The sequence below is a fragment of the Pyrus communis genome, chromosome 2, assembly GCF_041283825.1.
Source record: "Pyrus communis isolate YQ-2024b chromosome 2, ASM4128382v1, whole genome shotgun sequence".
Lineage (NCBI taxonomy): Eukaryota > Viridiplantae > Streptophyta > Magnoliopsida > Rosales > Rosaceae > Pyrus > Pyrus communis.
In genome coordinates, this window is record NC_142566.1 from 19,489,752 (window position 1) to 19,517,140 (window position 27,389).

General features: G+C 38.1%; 1 protein-coding gene and 1 long non-coding RNA gene across 3 annotated transcripts; one reads left to right on the forward strand and one right to left on the reverse strand.

The window, feature by feature from the left end:
• Window positions 1-538: 538 nt before the first annotated feature.
• Window positions 539-8,615, reverse strand: LOC148698688 (uncharacterized). Of its 2 annotated transcripts, XR_015956688.1 has the most exons (3): window positions 8,191-8,615; window positions 1,212-3,328; window positions 539-804 (listed from the first exon to the last, which is right to left on the reverse strand). It is a non-coding gene; the product is annotated as an uncharacterized LOC148698688 (long non-coding RNA). The 2 variants fall into 2 exon arrangements; XR_015956687.1 differs by having other exon boundaries at window positions 539-3,328.
• A 15,392-nt stretch (window positions 8,616-24,007) lies between these two features.
• Window positions 24,008-27,161, forward strand: LOC137748341 (protein SKU5 SIMILAR 14). Its single transcript, XM_068488483.2, has 8 exons — window positions 24,008-24,366; window positions 24,466-24,575; window positions 25,058-25,328; window positions 25,435-25,531; window positions 25,651-25,996; window positions 26,089-26,454; window positions 26,538-26,616; window positions 26,696-27,161. The coding sequence occupies exons 1-8, from the start codon at window positions 24,214-24,216 to the stop codon at window positions 26,897-26,899; spliced, it is 1,626 nt and encodes a 541-aa protein (XP_068344584.2). The 5' UTR covers window positions 24,008-24,213; the 3' UTR covers window positions 26,900-27,161.
• The last annotated feature ends 228 nt before the right edge of the window (window positions 27,162-27,389 follow it).

Below are 27,389 nucleotides of genomic sequence, written 5' to 3' on the forward strand. Positions count from 1 at the left end.
CGCCTCCTGCCAATTCTGTACCTGCATCTCTATTATGGACACGTCATCGGTTCTTTTGTTTTTTGATGTAGTTTTTATGTTTTGTCAGTGTTGTTTCGGAAAGTTGTTTGTGTTGATGTGGCGATTTTGTAACCTAGCTGTTTTGTGATGGCTTTTGTGAAGGTTTCGGTGCTTGGTATGTCACTTCTCATCCATCATATCTGCTTTGAGACTCTTCGTTCTACACTACAAAAAATATGGTCACTGGACACAATAAATTATATGTGCTTTTTGAGGCCAAAGAGCACCAACATATGTGCCCATAGATCAATTGCAACAGTACAGAAACTATATTTGTATATGTGCCCCCTATGGGTGTTGCCTTTGTTAAAAGGCACAATAGACTGTTTGATGCTCAAAGAGGCAAGCACAAATGGACCACTATTTGTGCCTGTTTCTAACAACTTCATAAGAAGACCTTTTCCAACCATACTGACACTAATATTATAATTGTGCCAACAAGAATTAAATATATAAAAAAAATCAAAATTAGAAAAACTGAAACTAAATTGAGGTTTTTAAATTTTCATAAAATGTACAAAGCCTACAACACATTCTCAATCTCAGAAACATATATTGTAATGTTACATATTTCATCTCTAATGCAAAAAGAACTTGAAAGCAAACATTTTTGGACTGATGCATCTTCCCCAATAAGCCTTGCACCTCATCGAATCTCTGCTGCTCCATAAACGAATTAATGAATATGATTACCAGGAAAAGATCTTCCATTTCTGTTTAAGCTTTCCTTCGAATAGTTTTTCCCTATCCACAACAACATTAGTAAACTCAATAATTTAATGATTATAGTAATGTAAAACAAGCCAATTACATAAGAATAGAACCTCCAACAATATGCAATTGAAATATAAGTTTTTCCACTATAAGAACATCACCATACCTTGAAATTCTAGACATCAGTAAGTGGATAAGCAAGACAAAAGTTGATACTTCTTTGTAGTAAATTGCTACTTACAATGACAAAAGTTGATAATTATCCTAAATAATGTCATTTTGGCCTACAAGAGATCGCAGACCAAGTCACATTTTCACCAAGAATGGGAAGTTCAACAGTTGGAGAGCAAACATATTTCATAGTGGTCAGAGAAAGTAAACTCTAGAATGAAAAAGAAATGTGCAAGGTTTTGAGAGGATAGATGTACATGTCTCACCTGGCTTGCAACAAGGAGAACTGCATTGGCATTTTCTTTCTTGGAAAACACTGATCGACTGCCACCAGAGAGCTGAAATGCCCTTTATTGCAAGAGCATTAAATACTAACAAGCTGATGTGTAGAATCTAAAAGTAGATGCCAATTCATTCAACCCATGAAGTTATTAAGACGCTATCTAGAGACTGCTAAATTCAAATTCATCAAATGAATTTTGCTTCTCACCCATAATATAAGTGTCACGCCTCGAACCCGACATACGTTTAGGATCGATGCATGACGTCACCCGACATCCGTATCTCTAACAGATCCCACCTCCGGGATATGTACAAGGCATAACTCAAGAATCGAATTGCATAGAAATTTTTCGTATACTTTATGACTACATCTATCCTCCTCGTTAGACTGCCTACGTACCCTAACCAGGGATCAAGCCATTCGTAGTTCACCATTCATTACACTTGAGTATTTGTCACATAAACCACTATGTCTCGATATAATGCCACAATTCAGGCATGCAGCAACTCAAAGAACATTCAATGAAACAAAATAATAATCTCTAGCAATATTGGTCAACGAGTCTAGTCATAATGACAACCATCAAAACCAACATCACTTCACAATCATATCAATCAACAATACATACAATACACTGGAATGCGGGACTAGAACGACACAGTTCGGCCCAAGCCTACATCTCAGAAGTTGTCTCAAATAAATCAAATCCAAGGAACCAATGAATCAAATGATGCGATTTCGAACCACTCAACGAAATCCATCAACATCGGGTTCAGGACCACTCAACGGATCCAAGACACCATACGGGATTCCAGACCACTCAACGGAATCTAACCCAAGATACGATTCCGGATCACTCAACGGAACTGCAGAGTAGATGGGATTTCAGACCTCTCAACGGAATCCGAGTGGATACGATTCCAAACCACTCAACGGAATCGTGGAATGCAATGCATATCAAACCATTGAATGAAAACCAAGCTAGATACGATTCCAGACCACTCAACGGAATCGCGGATCACGAGGGATTCCGGACCTCCAATGGAATCCAGACGGAGAAGGGAACCGGACCAATCAACAGAACCCCAGTGGATACTCAATTCTGGATCACTCAAAAGAACCGAGTGGAGGGCCAAGGAACAAATCAATGGCTCGAAGAAACAAGGCATGAATCAAGTACTCAAAATATAAAAGCTCAATGAAACAAGTCTCGAAGCAACAAACCCCAGGACAATGGGTTCATGGTCAACTACCAGCCCTCACATTTCATCCCATCAAGCCAATCATACAAATCAAATCTCATTTCAGATATGCACATCAAATTACTTTTCATCAAACCATTCAACAAGCACTTCAAATCACATTTCACATATATCATCAATACACAAGTATAACCAAAACACTATATGCAAGACATGAACTTTGATCCTCAACAATACACTCGAACTAACTAATCTCACACTACTAATCCCAGCGTCAGTTTGGTTAATCTAGAATGGTTTGGTCGGAACAAGGGAATGTTTGAATAAGTATAACCTTTAGAAAATCTGGGAGCAAATGAAGTTCAAATATCCATATGCATGTTGTCTTCATGGTAAATAAGAAGAGTGACATTTTAAACCATGTGTAGACATAATAATATAATTTCCAACTCCACAATAGATCATATTAACTTGATACATATAACTCAGACAATATATAGTAGATGCGTAAAAGATCTGATAATGTTAAACCAAGTTGGTTTACTTCGAATGCATACCCACACATAGATTTTATAAGATGTCAAGAACATATCACTAAACTTGTTAAGCCAAAAGAAAGACCAAATTATTTCTGATGAAAAAGAATGGCATCTTATAAATAGTTTTAGTAAAAATTAAAAAAAAAAAAAAAAAAAAAAAAACGGTGGCCAATCCACAACTCGAAATGCTACCATATGACTTGGATGTCATTACCTTCTCTACATATTGCATCCGTCAATTGTTCACAAATAAATCAGAAAAAGAAGTAACAATTTGAAATCTTCTTTCCTACCCGTAAAAGAACCAGCCAAGAGCTTTCCTTCAATTTAAAAAAAACTATTTAGGCCACTAGAACTACCTATTAAGGAAGATAACAAATCTTCCAGTTCTGTTGATATTAGATAGTTAAGGAAAGCTAAATGTAGTTAGTTTGTTATTAACTGTAATTAGTTAGAATGGTTATAAGTTTGTTTGTAATAGTCAAGGGTAGATTTGTAAAGAGCCAAAAGGCTATATATATTCTTTTCTGTGTAATTGAACTTCATTGAGTGAATACAATCTTGTGAAGGAAGTTTTATTGTTCTTATCTTTCTATATGGTTTCATCGTTGGTCGCCTCACGGCTGTTCTCAATCCTCTTCTATTCCGCTCCGATCTTCTGATCTTCTAGTCTGTACCTTGCTTTGATTGTTCTTTGTGGCGATCTTGTTCTTCTCCTGGTAATCTTGATCTGTTTCTTGCTCTCTCATGGCGACTTCATCTGAGTCGGTGCCTGGTATCCCTCCCTCTTCTAACCCTAATTCCTCTTCATATTCCTCTATCACAATCCAAAACATTGGTAGCATGGTGCCGATCAAGCTCAAGCGGACCAATTATCTGCCCTGGTGTGCTCTGTTTGCTCCGATTCTTCGGCAATATCGTCTTCTTGGTATTGTCGACAACACTGACCCCTGTCCCGCCCCTCTTCTGCCTGATCGTACTCTTAATCCGAATTTTGAAGTTTGGTATGAGAAAGATCAGAATCTGCTGATCTGGTTTAATTCCACGTTGTCTGAAAAGGTAATTCCTTTCACAGTTGGCGTTTCGTCTTCTCGTGATCTATGGCTTAAGCTCGAACAATGATTTGGGGGTGTTTCTGATGCACATGTTCATCAGCTTCGTTCTCGTCTTCAAAGTGTTCAGAAAGGTTCTCGTTCCATGTCTGATTATTTGCAAGAGCTCAAAGAGATCTTCGACTTTCTCACTGCTGCTGGATCCTCAATTTCGGATTGCGATCTCATCGCTGCTACTCTGGCTGGCCTTCCTGATGAGTTTGAATCATTCACCGACTCCATCCTGCTTCGGTTAACCTCTACATCTTTGGATGAATTGCATGGCTTGCTTCTTACCAAATAGCTCTTTCTGAATAACCGCAAGAAATGTGTCTCTTTTGGTATGTCTGAACCGTTTCATGCTTTATCTATTCAAGCTCAACCTCCTTTGCTTCCCAATCCACCTCAGGTGTATGTTGCTCAGAATCCACCTCTTCAGCATTCTTTTCGTTATAATTCGAACCGTGGGAAGATCAATCGTGGCTCTTATCGTGGCAATCGAGGTTCTTATCGTGGTCATTCTTCCACTAATAACTTCCATCGCTCTAATTCATCTGCTCAGTCTCGTGGTTCTTCTTCTGGTCCTCGGGCTCCTTGCCAGATTTGTGGTAACTCAAGTCATGAAGCACTTGACTGCTTTGACCGTATGAATCCTGACATCTATGGTCGTGTCCCTCCTGCCAAACTCCAAGCAATGTGTGCTCGTTCTAATGCCAAGTCCTCTCCCACTTGGTTAATTGACTCTGGAGCTACTTCGTACATCACTAATGACATATCCAACATCAACTCTCCTACTCCCTACACTGGTGAAGACAAGGTTTATATAGGTGATGGTAAAGGTCTGTCCATTTCTCATGTTGGTTCATCTACATTACGAACTCCTACTTCTTCATTTAAATTGTCCAATGTTCTACATGTCCCTTACATACAACACAATTTGTTGTATGCTTTTCAATTTCTCCGGGACAATTCATGTTCATTGACTCTTGATTCTGATGGATCCGTTGTTAAGGATCGTTCCACTGGGAAGACGCTTTTGCGGGGTTTGGTTAAGGACGGCTTCTATCCTCTGCAGTCTACCACATTTCCTGGTCCCCTATCTGGTCATGCTTCTTCTTCATTTGCTGCTTCAACCTTGGTTAGTATTAAAACTCCAATAAAGATCTGGCATAGGCGCTTGGGTTATCCATCTTCTGCTATTTTTCGTCGGGTAATCTCTACAAATAACCTGGCAGTGCACGGCAAATCTGCAGTTGATTTTTTCTGTTCAGATTGTGCATTGGCTAAGAATCACAAGCTCCCTTTTGGTTTGTCTTCTTCAGCAACCACACATAGTCTTCAAATTGTACACTGTGATTTGTGGGGACCTGCTTCTGTTACATCTAGCAGTGGTTTTCGCTATTACTTACTTCTTGTTGATGATTTCAGTAAATACAGTTGGTTTTTTCCTTTGAAAGCAAAGTCGAATGTACTGTCTACCTTTGTTGCATTCAAGAACTATGTAGAAAATCTGCTTGGTAATAAAATCAAAGTGTTGCGTTCCGATTCAGGGGGTGAATTTACTGGTCCTTTGTTTACTTCTTTTCTTAGTGCACATGGTATTTTTCATCAATTCAGCTGTCCACACACGCCTGAACAAAACGGTTGTGCTGAGAGAAAACACCGTCATCTTGTTGAGACTGCTCGGACACTACTTATTGCTTCTCATGTCCCTCATGTGTTTTGGGTCGAGGCTTTCTCTACTGCCCTTTATCTCATTAATCGTCTTCCCATTTCTGGTCTCTCCTAATCTCCTTGGGAGATTTTATTTCATCAACGCCCGGACTATTCCACACTCAAAGTTTTTGGTTGCCAATGCTTTCCATGGCTTAAACCTTATACTCACAGTAAATTGGATCCTAAAAGCAAGTGTTGTGTGTTCTTGGGCTATAGTCTTCAGCACAAATGTTATCGGTGCTTTGATCCGATTGGTAACCATGTTTATATCTCTCGTCATGTGCTCTTTAATGAAGCCTACTATCCTTTTCAGTATCTGCCCCTGTCTCCTCCTTCCTCTGGCAGTATTACCCCAGTTCATTCTTCTTCAGTGGATCTATATTTTAGCAGGTATACTCATCCTGCTTCTTCTTCACCTTCTGATGCTTCTCCTCGTCCTCACTCTTCCCCACCTCCTGATGCTTCTACCCTTCCTGGTGCTTCTCCTACTCCAGTTGATTCTCCACCTCTGGATGCTTCTCACTCTGCTTCTACCTCTCTGGTTAACACTTACCCTATGGTTACCCGATCCAAAGCAGGCATCTATAAACCTAAGGCTTATGCAGCAACTAAGCATCCTCTGCCCCTCCCATTGGATTCTGTTCCCAGTACGTATTTACAAGCATCTAAGTTTGCTCACTGGCGAGCTGCGATGCAGAATGAGTTCAATGCCTACAGGCACTTGGTCCTTAGTTCCTTCCCATTCTTCTCACAACATTGTTGGGTGCAAGTGGGTGTTTCGTATCAAGACGAAACCTGATGGTACTGTGGATCGTTACAAGGCCCGGCTTGTTGCCAAGGGCTTTCACCAACAAGCTGGTATTGATTTTCAAGAAACCTTTAGTCCGGTTGCTAAACCGGTTACCATTCGCATCCTTCTTAGTCTTGTTGTTCAACATAATTGGTTTCTAAACCAGTTAGACATCAGTAATGCTTTTCTTCATGGGGATTTAAAAAATGATGTCTACATGGTTCAACCTCCGGGCTTTATTGATCCTCTCTTTCCCAGTCATGTGTGCAAACTTCAAAAATCGTTGTATGGTCTTAAGCAAGCCCCTCGCGCTTGGTTTGAAAAACTGTTTCAAGCTCTGCAGGATTTTGGCTTTCATCAATCTTCATTTGATGCATCTCTGTTTGTACTTCTTGGCCCTCAATTGGTTATCGTCCTCGTTTATGTTGATGATATCCTTGTTACTGGCCCTAATCCTCAGCTTTGTCATAACTTTATTCACCGGCTCAGTGACCGATTTCCAGTAAAGGATCTTGGTCCTTTACACTATTTCTTGGGGCTGGAGGTTCAGCGTTCTTCTCAGGGGATTTTTCTTCATCAAACCAAATATCTCCTTGATCTTCTTCACCGGACCAATATGCAGGGTGCCAAACCTTGTTGCACACCTCTTGGCTCCAACAAACTGGATCATACTGGTTCTCTTCTACCCCATCCCACTGAGTATCGTTCGATTGTTGGTGGTCTTCAATACCTCACATGGACTCACCCAGAACTTGCCTTTGCTGTCAATCAACTTTGCCAGTTCATGCATTCTCCTCGTGACCAACATTTACAGGCTGCCAAACGTGTTCTTCGCTTTCTCAAAGGTTCTGCATCTCAGGGCATCTGGTTTACCAAGGGTTCTATTGATCTCTCAGCCTACTCCGATGCTGATTGGGCTGGCAGCACGATTGATCGACGCTCCACCAGTGGCTACTCTGTCTTTTTTGGTCCCAACCTCATCAGCTGGAGCGCCAAGAAACAACATACTGTTGCCCGTTCATCTACAGAAGCTGAATATCGGTCTCTGGCTCATACGGTTGTTGAACTCACTTGGGTTTGTAAAATCCTTCGTGACCTTCACTGTCTTCTTCCCAAAATGCCTACATTATGGTGCGATAATATTTCAGCCACCTCCTTAGCCTCTAATCCTGTTTTTCATGCTCGCACGAAGCATGTTGAGATTGATTACCATTATATTCGTGAACTTGTTCTCGCCAATCTTCTCAAAGTCCAGTTTGTTTGTAATGCTGATCAACTCGCTGATCTTCATACCAAATCTCTGTCTAAACCTCAATTTAGATACTTGTGTTCCAAGCTTCCCATTAGACTCTTTTCTGATTCCTCTTCTCGCTTGAGGGGGTGTATTAAGGAAGATAACAAATCTTCTAGTTCTGTTGATATTAGATAGTTAAGGAAAGCTAAATGTAGTTAGTTTGTTATTAACTGTAATTAGTTAGAATGGTTATAAGTTTGTTTGTAATAGTCAAGGGTAGATTTGTAAAGAGCCAAAAGGCTATATATATTCTTTTCTGTGTAATTGAACTTCATTGAGTGAATACAATCTTGTGAAGGAAGTTTTATCGTTCTTATCTTTCTATACTACCTGCTTGTTGTACCGATGGTTCTATCAGTACAGCAGCTCCCTTTTCCATCTTAATTTAAGTCTCAAGATTTGCTATATCTCCTTAACTCTCATCTGTCATCTTTCATCATCTCTTTCGTATTCCTTTTCTTTCCACTTTTCTCTCCATCTGCCCTATTACTCAACGAAAAGGGAACATAGAGTCTCTACACACACACACACACACACACACACACACACACACACAAAATTATGTAAAAGGTACCTGTGTATAATCCAAGCTTCAGACTCCAAACCGCAGTAAGAGTCTTTTCCCCTGAAATTGTAAGTAGCCAACTCCCGTGGTAGCAACGGCAGCATTCCGTATCTTCAAACCTTTTTCTTTTGCAAAGTACAGGGAAATCTCCTTCTTCTGCCCTGTGGTGACTAGTAATTTTTTTTTTTCCTTCCCCTCTTTCCATCACAGCCATTCACCTGGCTAAAAAAACATAACTGGTATCCTCTCAAAATTTCTGGAGCCTTCTAGCAAAACGGGACAATTTTACCATTTTACCCTTAACATTTGCTCGTTTATAATTCATTCGTTATAGCTCCAAATTGCAATCCGTTTGCTGTCACGCGTTTGTATCGACACGTACTATCCAAATATGTAAAGAAATTAGGAAAATTATGAAAGGATCAAATACGTCCACGAAAATTCTGTTTAATTCAATAAGGACAATTTCGTCCTTTTACTTAAGTAAATTTATGCGCCGCAAATATAAACGCGTCGAATTAATAATATGAAATACGTAATTTTAAATAGTGAAATACGGGGATGGGATTTGACAATAAGTCTGGTGCATCTTAAGACGAAGAATGTCCAACAAATCTATTCAGTTTTAGCACACCGTGGGATTTAAAGATATTGGATACAAAGGCAATCAAAAGATCACATAATAACTTTTGGATTATTATTTTTGAGAAGAGACAAATCTTTTTTTTTTAATTTTTTTATTTTTTATGGAACAAAAATTACACATCATTGGACAAGGAGTGCACCCTAAGAACATACAAAAAACAGCATTACTTTTATATCAATTCTACTATCTGTTTTTGAGTTCATGTTTGAGAAAGCATCTGACTTGCCTATAAAAATTCATTATCAATGTAACAACCCGTTTCGAGATTTACGGAACAAAAAGGGTATTTTTGTATTTTCACTAAGTTTGGGGATATTTTTCTTTTAAAAATGGTTTTTGGCTCTTAAATGGTGTGCCCAAGAGGGCCCGCCCCTGATTTGTGTCCCCGGTCTCTCTCTCCCTTTTCTCTCAGTTCTCTCTTCTCACTCACTCTCCTTTATCACTCCCTATTGGCTCTCTCTATCTCAGCCCCCTCCAAGGGTTTTTCTCACCAACAAACAACACCACACCAACATCAATATCTCCATTAACACCCTAGTGAGCTTAGAATCAAAAGAGAACACCCAAACCCCTCCCTTTCTCTCGGCCTACATTGTTCACCTAAGTTCTCCAGCGAGTTTCCTCCTTTTTTGGCGAAGGTAAGCCTTGAACCTCGTCCAAAAGTTGTCGATCATGTCTTAATGTATGTTGGGGAGTGGTTTTAAGAAATGTTATCGATGTTTGGACGTAGGAACCTCACGGGGGAAAACTTCCCCAGTTTTCCGACTAGCACCGCCTCTTTCGAGGCAATTTTCGGCCAAACCACGGCGAGTTGGCCGACATGCAAGGTATCAATCTCTTTGTCTCGCTGAGTACTACAACTTTCTTTTTTGAATCACCCAATTTCATTGAGTATTGAAGAAGTTATATCCATTTGAATCTTACCTAGTTTCCGGCAACCTCCCAGGCTTTCGAGGTGTTTTTTCGACCAAACCACAGTGAATTAGCATCGTCTGAGGTACCATTCTCTTCGTCTCATCGAGAGCTATGATTTACATTTTTGAATCACTCGATTTCGTTGAGTATTGACAAAGTTATTAACGTTTAAAGTTTGTTCAGTTTTCCGGCCGAAATCCGGCCTTCTCCTTCGTTGGGTCTGGTGACCCATGAAACTGGTGGGCCAAAAACCAGACCTTTTGGGCAGCCCAACCCTTTACCTCTTTGAAACTCATCCCAAAACCCTTAAGAACCCAAAACCCACGAGCCTTTAGGCCTAACCCGGAACCAATTCAAAGCCCTTAACCCAATTATTAAAACCCATCAGAAACCCTTGGGAGGCCAACCCATTTGTCCCCAACCCAAGACCCAAGTAAAACCAGGCCTTGGACCTAGGACCTCTCGGCCTAAACCCACTAACCTAGGTTCCAAACCCATCAGAACCCAAGCCCAAAACTCAGGCCTAATCTGAATAAGCCCAGACCCATTTGACCTATTGAACCGAACCCGGTCTGATCGTTGACCCTGTCAATGTTGACTTTGACCGGTCAACTTTGACTTTTCGAGTTTTCATCTTGGACCCTTCTTAGGCTAATTTCAACGGCCTGTACATGTTTTTGACGTCCGTTTTCCCAAATTAAATCATTTGATTAGAGTTTGATTAATTGTACCCTTTATGTGCTTAGGGACAATTTATTGTGGCATTCTGTCTTTAATAGTTGCGTGGCTCTTCGGCGGCTAAGTATCTATTAGTAGACCCCCTTCTAAAAATGCATATTTTAATAGTAGAAATTCATACATGGAAAAGCATGATTTGACTATTATGTTCTATGAAACGCTTTGAGATAACATGCTTACTGAGGCTATTTTGAATTATTACTATTTTTCTTATAACCCGTGTTCTTATAGAATATCTGATGGATGACAATATGATATTTAGAACATGTTTAGAACACCTCATTATAGTATAGATGATGGATGACTTTATCCTATGAAGTTGTTTTTCAATATATATGTTCAATGATTTTGTACTTACCCACCGGTCCCTATTCCAGTCCATCCCGGGCTACGGTTTGGTGTTGGCATAGGGCCTAGAGTGTGTTTCCTCTGGCTATTAGCATAGGAATGGGGAGCTGACATGGGGCTTAGGGGTAATTTTCCTCTGACTATCTGCTCAGAGACGGGGAGCCAACATAGGACCTGGAGAGATATTGGACATTCACTAGTGATTATTATATATACAAGTTATGATTTGAGACATTGCACGACATGCTAGGTTTTGGAAAACCTATATTTGTCATGATATATGTGTTTTCATAAAACCTGGGGTTAATACGTTGATAACTGTTTTATTATATATATATCAACTTGGTCCATTCATGTTTGCTTTGCGCCCCCTTCAAGACTTAGAATCGAGGCATACAATCCTCGCGTTAAGGCACTTCCGCATTGGCATCTTCAAGTCCTTTCGATGTAAGATCCATCCTTTGTTTCATTCAATTTTATATTATTTCATTTAGTGTTCTAGTTAGTTGTATGCTCTGAACACATTCCTTAAATGCATATTCATTATTCTTTTATATTTATAAGTCTTATCTATCCCTTGTTTTTAGCATTTGCACTCAATAAATGGCTTTCGTCATCCTTAAGTGTCGGCCAGCATGTGCTTATCTTGGTATTTGGGGAATATTGAGATCGAAACGTGTCAACCAAGTTTAGCTACTTGCAGAGTATGGGAAGTGGGGTCACTTACAAACTGTATAAAATTAAAAACTAAATCCCCAACAAGTAAATATAAAGTCCTAGAATTGGATGCATAATAATTGTTAATTCTAAAAGTGACTTGATTGAAATAAACTAAGGGAGCATAAATTCCCATTTCTACTATAGTATTAAAGCATTAATCTCGTGATAACAGAAAAACACATCGAAATAAGGCGAATTTCATACCTTCCCATTCTAGTAACCACAAGGAAAACTGGAGGCTTAACCATTAACAGCAGTGACATTGACCTGCTAACTTGTATCCATGGCACCTGAACAACCAACTGACACAACAGAAGTTGTAAGAAAAGGGATCACGAACGATCTCTCTTGAAAGAACTCTGGAATTCTAGAAGTTGTAAGAGAATATCTCGTTTTAGAATTTATATTGATTCAAAACTGTCCATTACAAAGCAAATGAACAAACTATAAAGACTTGTTTCAAGAAAATGAAAAAACAAGCAACAATAAATCCTCATTGATCAAGAAAGACCCTCTAAATGACTAGGGGCGTTTCTAAACTGTTCACATCATCAAGCAGTTTTTGTATTCCTATGTTAGTCTCCTCTCCTTGAAAAGAACTCGTCCTCGACTGATTAGGATATAACGAAACTTCATCAGGATGGAAATGATGCAGATCAGCAACATTGAAAGTGAGAGAAATCCTTATTGACGCCAGCAAATCCACCACATAGGTGTTATTTTGTGCACAATCTTGTACAGGCCAAATTTACGGGTTGGAGCTTACTGTATTGACCAACGGGAAAACACTCTTTTCGAAGGAACAAAATGACTGAATCACCAACTTGAAAAATCTTGGAGCGTCGGTGTTTTTCAGCAATAACATTGTTTTTGGCATTCGTTTAAGCAAGTTTCTCTGTAACTTCATTCTTCACTGCTTGAACCATTTCAGCCATATGTTCAGCTACAACACTCACTCCTGGGCCACGAGAAAGCCATATAAGATCCACCACATAACAGGGAATCGAAGTTTAGACAATAAAAAATGGTGACTTACCAGTTGCGGTATGCACACCACTATTGTAAGCAAATTCGACTTGAGCAAGCACCAAATCCCATTGCTTGGGTTTATCGCCACAAACACAATGAATCATATCACCCAAAGTCCGATTGGTCACTTCAGTTTGTCCATCCGTTTGAGGGTGGGCAGTGCTACACCGATTCAATGTTGTTCCAAAGATCTTCCATAAAGTCAGCCAAAAGTAACTAAGAAACTTGGAATCCCGATCAGAAGTAATGGACTGAGGAACGCCATAAAGATGCACCTCCTCTCAAAAGAACATATGCCCCTTAGTAGAAGGAAATTAAGGTGCATTAACAAGAAAAATCAAGATAATGTGTACACAAGTGGATTAGTTTTTTTTGCTGTCAGTTGGTGTCCAACCTGATGCAAGCATCTTTTGAAGTGTGTAATATCTTTTGAAATGTATATAAAAACCAGGCTGCTTATCTTACCGACCCTATTCACTCATCTATCCCTCTGTTCATTCAAGATTATGTTTAATTTATGCAGTTAAGGCTGGTGCATTCAAGTCCCGTAGCAACACGCGGGCATATTTACTAGTTTATACTAGAATAAAGGCACAAATTTATAATTGTGCTAACATATTCTTTTGCCATAAAGTGATTTATTATTTATTAATATTTACTAGACACAATTTCTAACATTAGTGTCATAAAAAAGAATTTATAATTATTAAGTTATTTGTCTATACCCAATGAGAAGTAGAGTGATTTATTATTTATTAATATTTATTGGACACAATTTCTAATATTAGTGTCATAAAAAGGAATTTATAATTATTAACTCATTTGTCTATTTGAAGACCCACTACACTTTTGCACGAAGACCGATGACCTTAAGGATACAATTGTTGGTAATGTGTCACTGCATGAAGGACTTCTAATACAGTAAAAAAAAAGTTGCTAACAAACAATTTTTATAGACACAAAATGTTTTTTGTGCCCATCTTCAGTAAAAAAGTTGTCATTTGACATCACTCGGCACGGTTTCCGTGCCTATTACTGTTTTGTGTCTTTTTTTTTTTTTTTTTTTGGTACATTGGGCACCATAAATGGTGCCCTCTATGGAATGGGAACTGTTTCAGCTTTTTGGTGGTCAAATAGACACAAAATTCTCAATTGTCTCCTTAGTTTTGTACCCAAAGCTCATTTTTCTTGTAGTGCTAGTGGTGCGTTTTGTGTGGTAGCCGTATATGGGTTTTAAAATCATTTGTGTTTTGTGCTAATTACCTTCATATCAAGAAATTAGTCACTGGAGCATATGTATCCATCTGACATCCTTGTAACTGGTTGTTTGTCGTAATGAAACTGTATCGCTTCTGCCATAAAAAAAGCTAATTGACCATCACATTGTTAAATATTGGCCAAAACGGAGGTGACAGCATTGTTATGGTAGTGCTAATGGCTATAAAATTTTCACTTGCAACAAAATGGCCACACCACTAGTCGCATGCGCTACCAAAGTCTGTCGGACGTGTCATAGGCTACAACACTTTTTGGTGCTCACCACCACTCATTCATTCTTTTGTAAGCATTGCACATTATTCTTTTTTTTTTTTTAGCCTTGTTGAATTATTTAAATCTAAACAAATGAGTGAAATAATTTACATTAGAGTCATCTTTAACAGTGGTTTCATGGGTGGCGACACCCTAGTGACAATAGTTAGTTGCCCTCTAAATCATTGCATGTAGCCTCAATCCTCCCTCAGTCAACAAGAAAACGGATTTGAATTTCTTATGGATTGTAAGTTTGTTTTGAATTGAAAACTATTTGGCGTCCAAAATCGGGACACACTGATAGACTTTCAATCATGAAAATCGATTCTCTTCGAAAATTGAATAATTTTCAAGACATTTTTGTTGTATTTCTTATGTTGTTCGCTGACTTACAGCTACATCAGTTTGGAACTCCCTTCAAAAGCAAAAAGGTTTTTCAACTAACAAATTTTGAATGAGAACGGTCTTCTACATCACAGTTTTGATCCGTTTCAAAAGTCAAGGTCTAAAACCGAAGTTTTTTTTATCGTATTGTCGGCATGCACGGATAGTTTTGCTTTAGTCGGCCATATGCATGCACAGATAGTTTATTTCAATCCACTGCCGCCACAAAATTGCTTTTCAAATAATGGAGTACTGCATATTCACTGCGAAGGTATTATAGAAACTCTGAAATTCAGCACAGTTCTGATCCTCCTCCATGTTTGTCGGAATATATCACGTGGCTTCGCAGTAACCATTCAATCAACTCGATCATTCCATTCAAGTAATGGGGACCATCATAATGTTAAATATTGGCCAAAATGAAGGTGGTTACATGGATTACTATGATAGTACTTTTGCATTAGAGTTACCTCTAACCGTGGTTCCGAGAGCGGTGACGCCTAGGCACTCTATAATCACCGCGTGCATGTTCCTTAGTCCTCCTTAAGTCCTTCATCAAGAAAACGGATTGGAATTTTTCAAGTTTGTTGCGAATGGAGTTGCAGACGTTTGATTCAGTTGGAATTGCATTCGGCTCAAGTCGAATCGGCGATTTAATTGCTCTTGGGTCTACAACTCGGCTCAAATAGAAAGTGTTGAGTCAGTTCAGCGATTCAATCGCTGCAGGGGATTTTGAACTTGAGATCCTAGGAGAAGGCTGTTGGAATCCCCACTCTAACATCTAAGAACTCAGATGCTGACTCTATGTTAAGAGTTCAAGCTTATTTCCAAGCCCACACTTCCTTGTGACAAGCTCGTTAGCTTGCACGGGCCCATAACTGTAGGCTCTGATACCATGTTGGAATTTTTAGATCGACGGGCTCAGGGGGCCCCACTCTAACAACATTGATATTGTTCTCAATTTTTACCACTTGCACAATCCGTCAGGTGTGATGTTTTACCATAAATGACCTCGGTATTAGTTAAAGTAAGGTAATCATATTTAAACTCATTAGTTTTCTTTTCCCCCACCGATGTGAAATTCTAACACTCATTTTCATGTGTAATCCCATTTAGTGGTTCACACATGGAGATCCACACATCAACAATTGAAACTCAAAGGTTGGCTTTATGTTAAGAGTTCATACTTGTTTTCACTTTACCACTTGCCTAATCCGTCAGGTGTAAGGTTTTACCACACAGATACGTCGTTATTAGTTAGAGTAGGTAGGGTAATCATATTTAAACCTATGTTTTTTTTTTTCCACCCACTAATGTGGGATTCTAATAAAGACAAGGGCTTGAAGTCGCTGGAAAAGACGGGGACGACCCTGGAGGAGACGTTGTAGGGATGATGATGATGTTGGAGGAAACATGACGACGCTGCAATGCAAGAGAGAGCGACGGATGAAACGGGAGTGATCAAAAGTGTAGGGAGTAAGAGAGAGACGAGAGTAGGGGTGGGCACGGGCCGGGTCCATTTTTGGAGGGACCGGACCAGACCCGTGTGAATAGGAAACGGGCCGGGGATAGTAGTTTGTAATATAGGAACCGGACCTAATTTGGCCCTGTTGAAATGGGCTGGTTTGGGCCGGGTCCACGTGTCCTTGGGTTTTTTTTTTTTTTTTGGTTATATATATTTAAAAAAAAAAAAAAAAAAAAAAAACACCGTAACATTTCAGTTTTGCATATATTCAATTTAACATTTGCACAAATCACATCCAATCATCAATCCAGTGCAGATTTAGCTCAAACACAAAAATGGAAGCATAAAGGACCTCGTCTCACCCCAACCGTTGACCGTGTCAAACGGTCCCAGACTCGTTGTCCCTACACAGACTCGCATAACCCAACCATCAACCGCATCATCCCCACACAGACTCGGTTCTCCTCGTCGCCTTCCTTAAATCCATCCTCAAATCGCTCCAGGACCTCATCTCGGCCAAGCCCTACCCGACCCAAACCCGCTTTCAGAATTCACCCTCCCAGATCCTCCGCTCGTTCCATTGAGTTCGAAACCTCCTGATTGAGCTCCCGTCGGGCGATCTTCGGTTCGGGAAAGAGCGAAAATCGACAAAGGTGCATTATCGGAGAAATAGAGAGAGAAAGAGATCGAAAGGGAGGAGATTGAGAATTAGAGATTGAGATTGGGGTCTGAGATCGAGATTGAGGTTTAAGAGTGAGAATTAGAGAGAGAGGGTGATGAGAAAGTTGAGCAGCGACTCAGGATAGAGAGGGTCAGGGCTTGAGTATGAATTGGGCCTAAGAGTGAGAACAAGAGAGACTGTGTAAATGGGTAATAATATAGGGCAGATCACAAACGCAATGAACGATCCGAGTCGGGGGCCCGTTGTTTCTAATTTTTGGAATCGGCCCGCACCGTTATTTATAAGAAACCGGCCCGCCCCATTTTGTATTTTTAATTTTTGGACTTGCCTCGAACCACAAGGAACCGATCCGCCCCGCGGATCCAGGAATCGTTTGCCCACCCCTAGACAAGAGTGCTGTGGGATTGCGGAAACCCACCTTCGGAGGTGGGTTTTGTCTATGTGCATTTTTGTTTAGGTAAACCCCTATTTAATCCCCTAATCTAATCTTGTGCCTTCTAAATCCCTCCTTAGTCCAAACAAGGTGTTTAAATTGGAACTTCAAATTCTCTCTCCTTCCCATCCCAAGCCCTCTTTTCAGTCCTTTATCCAAACAAACCCAAAGGAAAAAAAAAAATGGTGGTGGGCACTAGGTTGGATAAAACCTTATTGAGAGACTTCACAACTAGAGATGTATATTCCAAATATAACCAAATCTTTTCATATCCATCCTGTTACTAAATGCAACTAAGTTGAGAGAATACAATCTCACATAGGAAATTATAACAAAATACATACAATTTTTTATATGGAACATTAAGCACTTTTAATACTGATGTTTTTTGTGATAAAACCTTACACCTAGTAATAGGGGGTAAGTATGAGAACACTATCGGTGATGTTGTATATTATGAATATAACCAAATCTTCTTAGGTCCATCTTGTTACTAAGTGCAACTAAGTTGAGAGAATACAGTCTCACATTGGAATTATAAGAAAATAACATACAACTTGTGCCACGTTCCGACCCCCGAAAGACTATTCACGAGTTAGGGTGTGACCCATATCTTAGCTATAAAAATAAACTCTACACCCAAGATATGATGGAAAATAAAATAAAATTATAACGATTACACATACATCACATAACAAAATCTTACATATAATTTATTGAATACGCAGCGAAATAACAATAGTGCACAAATTACTTCACAACAAAAAGTACCAATTAAATAATAGTTAGAATGTAATAATTTTTTTAAATGAAAATATATACAAATGAGATGGATGAATGTACTCACTCCCTTCTAATCCCGCTAACACATACCTAAGGCATCCAAGCCTACACATCCTCATATCATGCTTATACCACTTGGCTCCGAATAACTTAGAATATGAGTCAACTCCTGTTCATCCCTTAAGCCCAATTTTTAGAATTAAATTCTCAATTTCCACTTTATTTATATAGGCATTTCTCTTGACGCCCAATTGTATATTCAAGCCCTTCCCCCGACGCTTGATATATACAAGATTTCATTATTTATATTCAAGGCATTCTCCAGTCCTTGAATATCTTCACAACTCAAACACTTACACTTTACACATGTGAGCACTTGACACAACACAACTATTTTTCTTGCTTTGCATGAATGTTTATGTATATGTCATGTTCACATAGATATCAATACTCACATTTTATCTAACAAGCCTGCAAGCTTCAACATAAATCAAATTGATTAGTAATAAGAGTAATATAATCATAATATTAACAACAAAGTAATAATCTTTAATGTACATGATAAGCAATATGTTATCAATTCCTACTTGAGTCGATCCTCCTTTTCCATTATGTTTCTATTTAAAACTCAGTGTTTTATTAACAAATGGTTTGCTCAACTCAAATTTATTGCAATTATACAAAGGAATACGGAGATTTAAGTGGTTCACCAATTTGGCTACGTCCACTAGGGTTGTGTTTGTATTTGTATTTCACAAGGTAATGAGGATTTACAAATACATGACAATAACTTAAAAGCGTTGACAAAAATATGTAAGAAAAGTGATATGAGAAAGACGGTTTTGCTCTCTTTTCTTCCCCTTTCTTTGCTCTCTCCTCCTTCTTCCTTTATATAGTGAGTGATTGTGTTTCTTCCCTTGAATTCCTTCCCTTTGATTAACCTTGTTTGCTTCTTTTCTTCATAATTCATGGCATGTGTTCCAATAGCAAGACACCAAGTGTTGTTCTCATCATTAGCCATGGTATGTGGTCCAATCGAAAAACAACAAATGTTAAGCTAATCATTAGCCCTAATATGTGTTCCAATAGAAACACACCAAATGTGAAGTGAATCATTGACAATAGGATGTGTTCATATGACAAAGCAACATGTGTTGAGTTAGTCATAAACAAAAATTATCATGCAAAGTGGGCAAATACCCAAAGGCCACATCCATACTCTATAAGATATAGAATCCCACCTCAACCTATCTAGAGTAGTGACTAGCCCCTCCTCTTTATTCTCTAATGGTTGGCAAAACGCCACTTAGCGTTTGTGAGAAAAATCAAGTCAAACTCATCGTAATCCCCTTCTCCAATTCAAACTAAAAAAAAAAAATAATCTCTAATTACATATGAACATGAAATAATACTAGCTAGGTTTTTTTTTTTTTTTTTTTTGTTTTTTTTTAATAATTTTGTAGCAAAAAGGATTTTAAGTTGAGACTATTTGCATATCGAAAGTAGGTTCTTGCATAAAAGAAATTTAATAAAATCATTATTTAAAAATAATTACCCACATACACACATATATTTAACTTTTTTTTTTTTTTTTAATTACGGAGTATTACATTATATATGGAAGATTAAGTAATCTTAATATAACTGATATTTTTTGTGATAAAACCTCACACCTAGTAATAGGTGGTAAATATGAACATTATCGGTGATGTTTATTTGATATCAAATCTTCCGATACGTGCTGATTGGATATATATCGGAATAGAATAGACCTAAGGAAAGCACAAGAATTAAATTGGTCGAGTGAACTAACACAAAGTCCATTTTAATTTTTAAGCTATTTTTGTTTTATCAACCACATTTTCAACCGCTAGATAGTAAGAATATTATTGGGAGGTTCAGTCTTGAGTTCTAATTCTTGCTTTCCCAATATTTGCTTGTATGAAAAAAATAAAATTAAAATAAAGAATCGTGTATCAAAGTTTGTGGCTTTAGTATGGTAAACTTATAAAATCTTCTAACACGAATTGTTGCATCAAAACCAAACTTGGATGGTAATTAAGATGTTCTCAATAGTACTCCTCTATTCTCTCCTAAATTTCTTTCTTCTAAATTTTTTTCTGTTTTATTACCAACAGCGGTGATTTGTCTTCCATCATTATTTGTGGTCCATGTCGTTCTCAACAGTTCGAACACTTTTATTCCATCACGGCATCACGATGAATTAAGCATCTTAAAGCTAATGTACAATGTCACTTATTGCTTCAACCAATTCATGCTTTTTTATAGTTTATTTCATAAAATATTGAATTTGTTCCAACACCTCCCTAGTTCTATTGGTTAGCAACCTTTATATTATGTTTTATCGAATGTGGTAGTAGAACTTCTACTACTGTCATTATTCTGATTCATCCAAAATAATAATCCAACCAATGCATTTCCCCCTTGCAAGATTTTGCGGATAAAGTCATCGGAATCCCACAGCCGCATCTCCTCTCCCTGTCTCTCTTTTATACAGTGGCAATACGAGTGGTAGCAATACCACCGTTTTCCTAATTTATTTTCATCGTTTTCTCTGTTTTCTGCCAAGAGCTGAGTGGTACCGACTTAACCTGGCCCAGGCAATTGCTGAATATCACATGGGTGACAGGATTAGAGGTCTCCGCCCTACAGTTTTTCAACTTTTTTCGGTTTAAATTAAGGATGAACAGATAACCAAACAGTATACTTATGAAAATACAGATAATCAAACATTACTTATACGTGACTGGATAAAATGGTCAGTTCGCTGCGTGCCAGATGTGTAAATATTTATTATTTTTATTAGCAATTTTAAATAAAAAAGATTTGGCTTAAATTTAAGCAAGTTGAAAAGGTTGGACTGTGCTTAAAAATATGGGGCTGGATATACCATCACTGAATCTATATTTCTCCAGTACTCTTATATCCGCTATACTACCTACCCAATTAGTTGCTTTCCCACAGGGGATCGGTTGACTTAGCCAAATTTATAGTCTAAACATTTTGAGGGTTTGCAAGAGAGCCAGTGGGATAAAATCTTGTGCATGCGCATGCACATAACTTCATTATATTGTACACTGCATTATAATTAAGCTAGTTTTAAATTTTTATATGAAACTATATAAAAAGTCTGGATGCAGTTAGTAATTGTACCACATGTATATGCAGCCCAATAAGCAATATAGGGAATGGAACTTCACGAAGTTGCCGATATATACGGGGCATATGCTTCAACAAGACCTGGAAAGGTCGTGTTATGATTGATCCAGCTTCTAATCTTGTATTTGATTTGTTCATCCATGGCCTTAGTCAATAAACTGAACCAAGTTATACCTTAATTTAACCCTAATTATGAGCTGGACTCGGCATTATTCAAGTATGTCATGCACATACTAATTAAACCCAATTATATATAACATGTTGGTAAAAGCAAAGGGAAGAGGACAAGTTGTTTGGGTTAATATTTAACTTTGGGTTTAGAGGAGAGAAAGCATAAAAGAGTTGAATAAGAAGAGGTTTTGCCCGGACCCCAGCACCAAACCTAGACCTTCCATCTCAAGACCAATTGACGCTCCCCCATTAATGCAAAGACTAGGTGCTTATGAGAGAAGTGACAACTGATGGAAATCAACCTACTCTTAACCCAAAAGTACTTTTTAGTGGCAATACAAGTAAATTACTGATAAGTCACTACCCTTTAATTGCTTTTAGGCAAGAACAAAGCTACAGGCAGTCGGGCTAATTCGTCTATAAAAGGAGGAAAAGGGCCCAAGGACAAGGACACTCAACCAATCAAACAAACAAATATACAACTTGCCTCTCAGTCAAGCAAATACTCAGAAAGTCGTGCTTTGTCCAGATTCTGCACCCTTTTAGCTTTAGATTTCCTTAGAAAGACATCCTTTGTCTATGTAAAAGCTCTACTTCATTTTCCTAAATGATGTAGTATCGATCTCCCATGTATAAATTCTTTTCCAGTCATCCCATTTAACATATAATCCTTTCATATCTGTCAAGAGAAAAGACTGCAAGATGTTTAACCTTGCCCGACAAGGTGAAATCTTGCCCGACTCTCTTCGTTTTGTCTTTCAATTAATAGATCTGGTGTTATAATCCATTCCCCAGTTTATATTCAAGTTTCCGGTCTTTTGATGACTCAAAGCCTCATCAGTTCTCAGATCTGGTTCATTTAATGGTTTTTATCATCATAGGAAGATTGAAATAGATTAAACTGATGACTTCATCAAATATGGACCTTCACCTCTTAAGCATACAAGATAACGAACTAAAAGTCCTTAGTCTCAAGGCATAGAAAAGAACTTAATGTGGACTTAACCCATCTACGACAATCTTATGATAACAAGAATTCAGAATAACTTGGGCGCAAGTAATCGGCTTAAATACACTTGTTCTACGTCTGTCATACAGAGATGGCAGTGGCACGCCTTCGCACTCAGTTAGTTTTGATTGTGAGCCTTAAGGCCTACACCTAAAGCTCCACAAATGCACCTTTCATAACTAATTGTGTCCTCCTCCTCTTGCAGCATCCTGACAAACAACCAAAGTGCCAACTTCTCAAGGAGTTGTGTGTTCGAGCCAGGGACCCTTCCCAAGAAATTTCCTGCCCGAACATAAGTCCCATGAAAAAATTGAATGGTACTGGGATGCCAAGTATATCTAGCTGCCTCTTATATATAAATGGCCTGTCAACTCATTGTATGTTCCATAGAGACAAAATAATGCTCCAACTTTTTACCAGCATATATCAGTATAAATACTGCAAGATCAATTTAATCTAACTGTTAAGTACATCGATTATTGTAATGGTAAATTAACACATCACTTGGTACATTGTCTGATCAGCTAATGCATGTCATATAATATTATACATTATAATGCTACAATCAGTCACACACCCATATTAGCGGAGAGTGGATAAGTAACCCTAAAGGTTTATTTTTTTATGCTGCAATTATATATATGTTTCTGTTACAGACTTACCGGCCACAGCCATTCCCAAAGTTGCAGAATTATTGGAAAATTGAGAAAAAAAATGACAAAACAATATGAGCTGAATGTGACACCAATTAACGATCTCATTGCATTCTCAACAAAACTACAAAAACTTTCATAAGAAACAAGTGGGTTACATTTACTTGGCTGAGCAAATTGTTCTTTCATATAGGGGTGGAATCATGAATATATCACCTATCATTATCCAATACTTATGAGAAAACCCTAAAGTGTTTTCTTTTGAAAGAGCAAACCCTAAACTTTAATGTTCAATATTTATGAGAAAACAAAACCCTAGACAAAAAAGAAAAACAGACCGAAAGGAGAAAAAGTAATATAATTGCAACATCAAAGGCGCAATTAGAGGCGGGTTTATGAAGAAAGTGTGTCATGCTGTTTCACTTTAGTTCTTGAATGATGGGTTTAAACTTGGCTTTTGTTCTAAGCAAACGAGAATTATCATCACGCGAAAACGCGTCTTTGTGCCCAATACCAGAACATTGATGGCTTCACACAATTATAAAACCAGACTTTATTTATTTATTTTTTTCACCAAACTAGACTTTATTTTTTTAAAAAGCAGTTTTGTTAATATAAAAATTAATTAGAGCATTTTAGTTTAACTGTAACTTTGGCCTTTAGACAGAAAATTTGTGCATATTAATCTTTGAATTTGTCAAAATACGAACAACAATAATTTTGGAATAACTAAGTTAGAAATTCGGCACATTACTTATCCTTTTAAATCCTAAAATTCTAATGAAAATTCTAATAGTATTGCCTGAAAAGTTGGTTACTCTGCATTGTCACAAGTTCAATAATCGATACGTATAACCTTTTAGTTCATAAACTAAGCTCTAATTAAACCAAAATCTAGAGGCAAATGTGGAATTTTCTCGTTTAAAAAAATTAAAGTGAAGTAAAAGGACATATCTGATGAGCACTTTTTCCCGCGCTGCTGCTATAAAGGGGTATCACTAACTACTCAATCCAATGCCATCCAAACCAAAAAGGAAATAAATAAATTGAACAAAACTCAAATCTGTGGTTTTGGGGGCAGCATTTTGCAGGGAGAGGGAAAATGAAGCAAAAAGCAGGCTTCTTGCTCCACTTGGTTTGTGGGGTTTTGGCAGTGTTTCTGAATTCTTCTGTGGTGAAAGCAGAAGACCCATATAAGTTCTACACTTGGACTGTGACTTATGGGACTCTTTCTCCTCTTGGTGTCCCTCAACAGGTTTGTGGGTTTTTTGCCAATTTTGCAATCTCAGTTCTATTTTTTGAGCTTTCGGGTTTTTTCTTTATTTATTTATTTTTTGGTTTTGGATATTTGAAGGTAATTCTCATCAATGGCCAATTTCCTGGCCCTACACTAGATGTTGTCACCAATGACAACATTATTCTCAACCTTATTAACAAGCTGGACCAACCTTTTCTCTTAACCTGGTGAGTTCATCCTCCAATTAACCTCTTGTCCTTTTCTATTTTTATTTTTATATTTATAACTGTTTTCCATTGTTTTTAGATTAAAGAACTTTCATTTTCTGAAGAATGTTGGTTCAGTATCTGATAAAAAAAATGGCTACTGCCGTTTAGGAGCAATATTTTTCCATTTAATTTAGGTTAAGCTTCAAAGAAAGTAGAAGGGCAATTGTAAAAACTTAAGCCAAATTGTTGCATTAAGCTTACTTAAGTGGAGAAATTTGTTCCCAGATTTTAATTAATGAGAAATCTGAGCTTGAAAATCTTGTTGAGTATGTTCCCCTACATTGTGTGCCATCAAATGAAACAATTATGTACTTCTTTGTTTAGAATTAGGCGAGATTAGCTTTTCATTTCTGTTCTTTTGTTCAATGTCTGAATATTTGGCTGTTGCATTCATTCTAATGATATCTGCATAATAAGAAATTTTCTTTGTTCACAACCAGGAATGGGATTAAACAGAGGAAGAACTCTTGGCAAGATGGGGTTTTGGGAACCAATTGTCCCATCCCGCCGAACTCAAACTACACCTACAAGTTTCAGACCAAGGATCAGATAGGTTCATTCACATATTTCCCATCAACTCAATTTCACAAAGCTGCTGGAGGGTTTGGAGGGATCAATGTTTACGCAAGACCTCGAATCCCAGTCCCTTATCCAATCCCTGATGGAGATTTCACTTTGCTTGCCGGCGACTGGTACAATACTAGCCACAAGGTAAGAAAAACATACGACTGCCATTCTACATGCACTTTGAAAGTGTTAGCTAAAAGAATTTGTATGTTAATGCAGTTGTGTTTTCATTTTGTTTTGATTTTTGTAGGCATTACAGCAATCTTTGGACTCTGGAAAATCTCTTCCTTTTCCTTCCGGTGTTCTTATAAATGGCCATACTAGTAACACTTTCAGTGGTGACCAAGGTAACTCTCGATCTTTGATTCCTCAAACACTTGAACTATTCTTAGTTCTCTGGGGAACCAGTTTAACCATTTACACAAATGATTAATGTTGAACTATGTTTTTCGTATTATGATTTCAGGAAAAACATATATGTTTAGGATCTCAAATGTTGGCTTGTCAACCTCATTAAACTTCAGGATTGAAGGCCACAAACTGAAGTTAGTTGAATGCGAAGGATCTCACCCAATTCAGAACTTTTACGACTCTCTTGACATACATGTTGGCCAGTCAGTCTCTGTCCTAGTAACCTTCAATCAGGCTCCAAAGGACTACTACATCGTTGCATCCACACGATTCACTAGGCGTGTTCTTACAGCTACTTCAGTGATACACTATACAAACTCGCACGCCTCCGTTTCTGGACCTGTGCCTGCCGGTCCTACTTATCAAAGACACTGGTCTATGAAGCAAGCCAGAACTTTCAGGTAGAAATATGCAAAATTCAATCATAATGAGCATTAGATTCGTACGATTATAATGATTTAATTTGACCCTTTTGAACATTGTTTTCTTACAGGTGGAATCTAACAGCAAATGCAGCCAGGCCTAATCCTCAGGGCTCATTCCATTACGGCCATGTCACACCAACAAAGACAATTGTGTTAGCCAATTCAGCACCATTGATAAATGGAAAGCAGCGGTATGCATTCAACAGGGTCTCTTATGTTAACCCCGATACCCCTCTAAAGCTTGCTGATTACTTCAACATCCCTGGAGTCTTCAGCCTAAATTCCATCCAAACCGTTCCCTCAGATGGCTCTGCATTCGTAGGTGCCCCTGTCATGCCGGTCTCACACCACGACTTCGTTGAAATTGTTTTCCAAAACAACGAAAATAGCGTCCAATCAATGCATTTAGATGGATATGATTTCTGGGTTGTTGGGTATGTCCAATGTGCTTTCTTGTGCTTAAATTCTTACGAGATCAATGGGTAGACTATAATCTTTATTGTTTGAACAAATGCAGTTATGGTTCCGGACCATGGACGCCAGCCAAGAGGAGAACCTACAATCTCGTCGATGCTCTTACTCGACATACTGCTCAGGTAAATAAAGGCTGTTACTGATTAGTACATGCTTATTTCGACTTTTCGTTAGATAATTTTCTCTTTTTTCTCTTTGAAGGTGTATCCAAACTCTTGGACAACTATTTTGGTGTCACTTGACAACCAAGGAATGTGGAACTTGAGATCTGCTATATGGGAAAGGCAGTATCTTGGCCAACAGTTCTATCTCAGGGTTTGGAACCCAGTTCAAAGCCTTTATAACGAATACAACATTCCTTCAAATGTATTGCTGTGTGGAAAAGCTCTTGGACGAAACACATAGGGCGACCTTCGACTCTTCAGAGCCTCTTTTCTTGAGTCATGAATGTGAAGCGGAAAATTGCATCGACAATGAAGGTTTGGCTAAAGGGAAGACAGATTGCAGCAAAGAAAGCAAAAGAGAAGATTCAAATTTGATGTTTCTTTTCCCTTGGTTGTATAATTCTGAATTTAGATTAATTTTCGTCTGCGTTTTTACAAAATATTATTGTATGCTACAGCTATATAATTTCTCTCGATATATAGAATTTAGGGGGTGTAGTCAATTTGGATTTGGGAGGATTTTTAATAGACTTTTTAAGTGAGATTATAAAAAATTTTAATAGACTTACAATTCTATATGGATTTCTATTATAGATTTCTATGAATTTGTATGGACTTCTTTCATGGATTTGTTAGGATTTTTAGAGTTTTCATGGATTTTTTAGCATTTCTATGGATTGGTGCATATGTGCACATCACTCCAAGTAAAAACATGATTCACTTTTGACAAC

Coding starts and splice junctions, on each gene's coding strand:
- LOC137748341 (XM_068488483.2), top strand. CDS start 24,214: ATGAAGCAAAAAGCAGGCTTCTTGCTCCACTTGGTTTGTGGGGTTTTG. Junction 24,576..25,057: donor CAACCTTTTCTCTTAACCTG/GTGAGTTCATCC, acceptor GTTCACAACCAG/GAATGGGATTAAACAGAGGA. Junction 25,532..25,650: donor CACTTTCAGTGGTGACCAAG/GTAACTCTCGAT, acceptor TTATGATTTCAG/GAAAAACATATATGTTTAGG.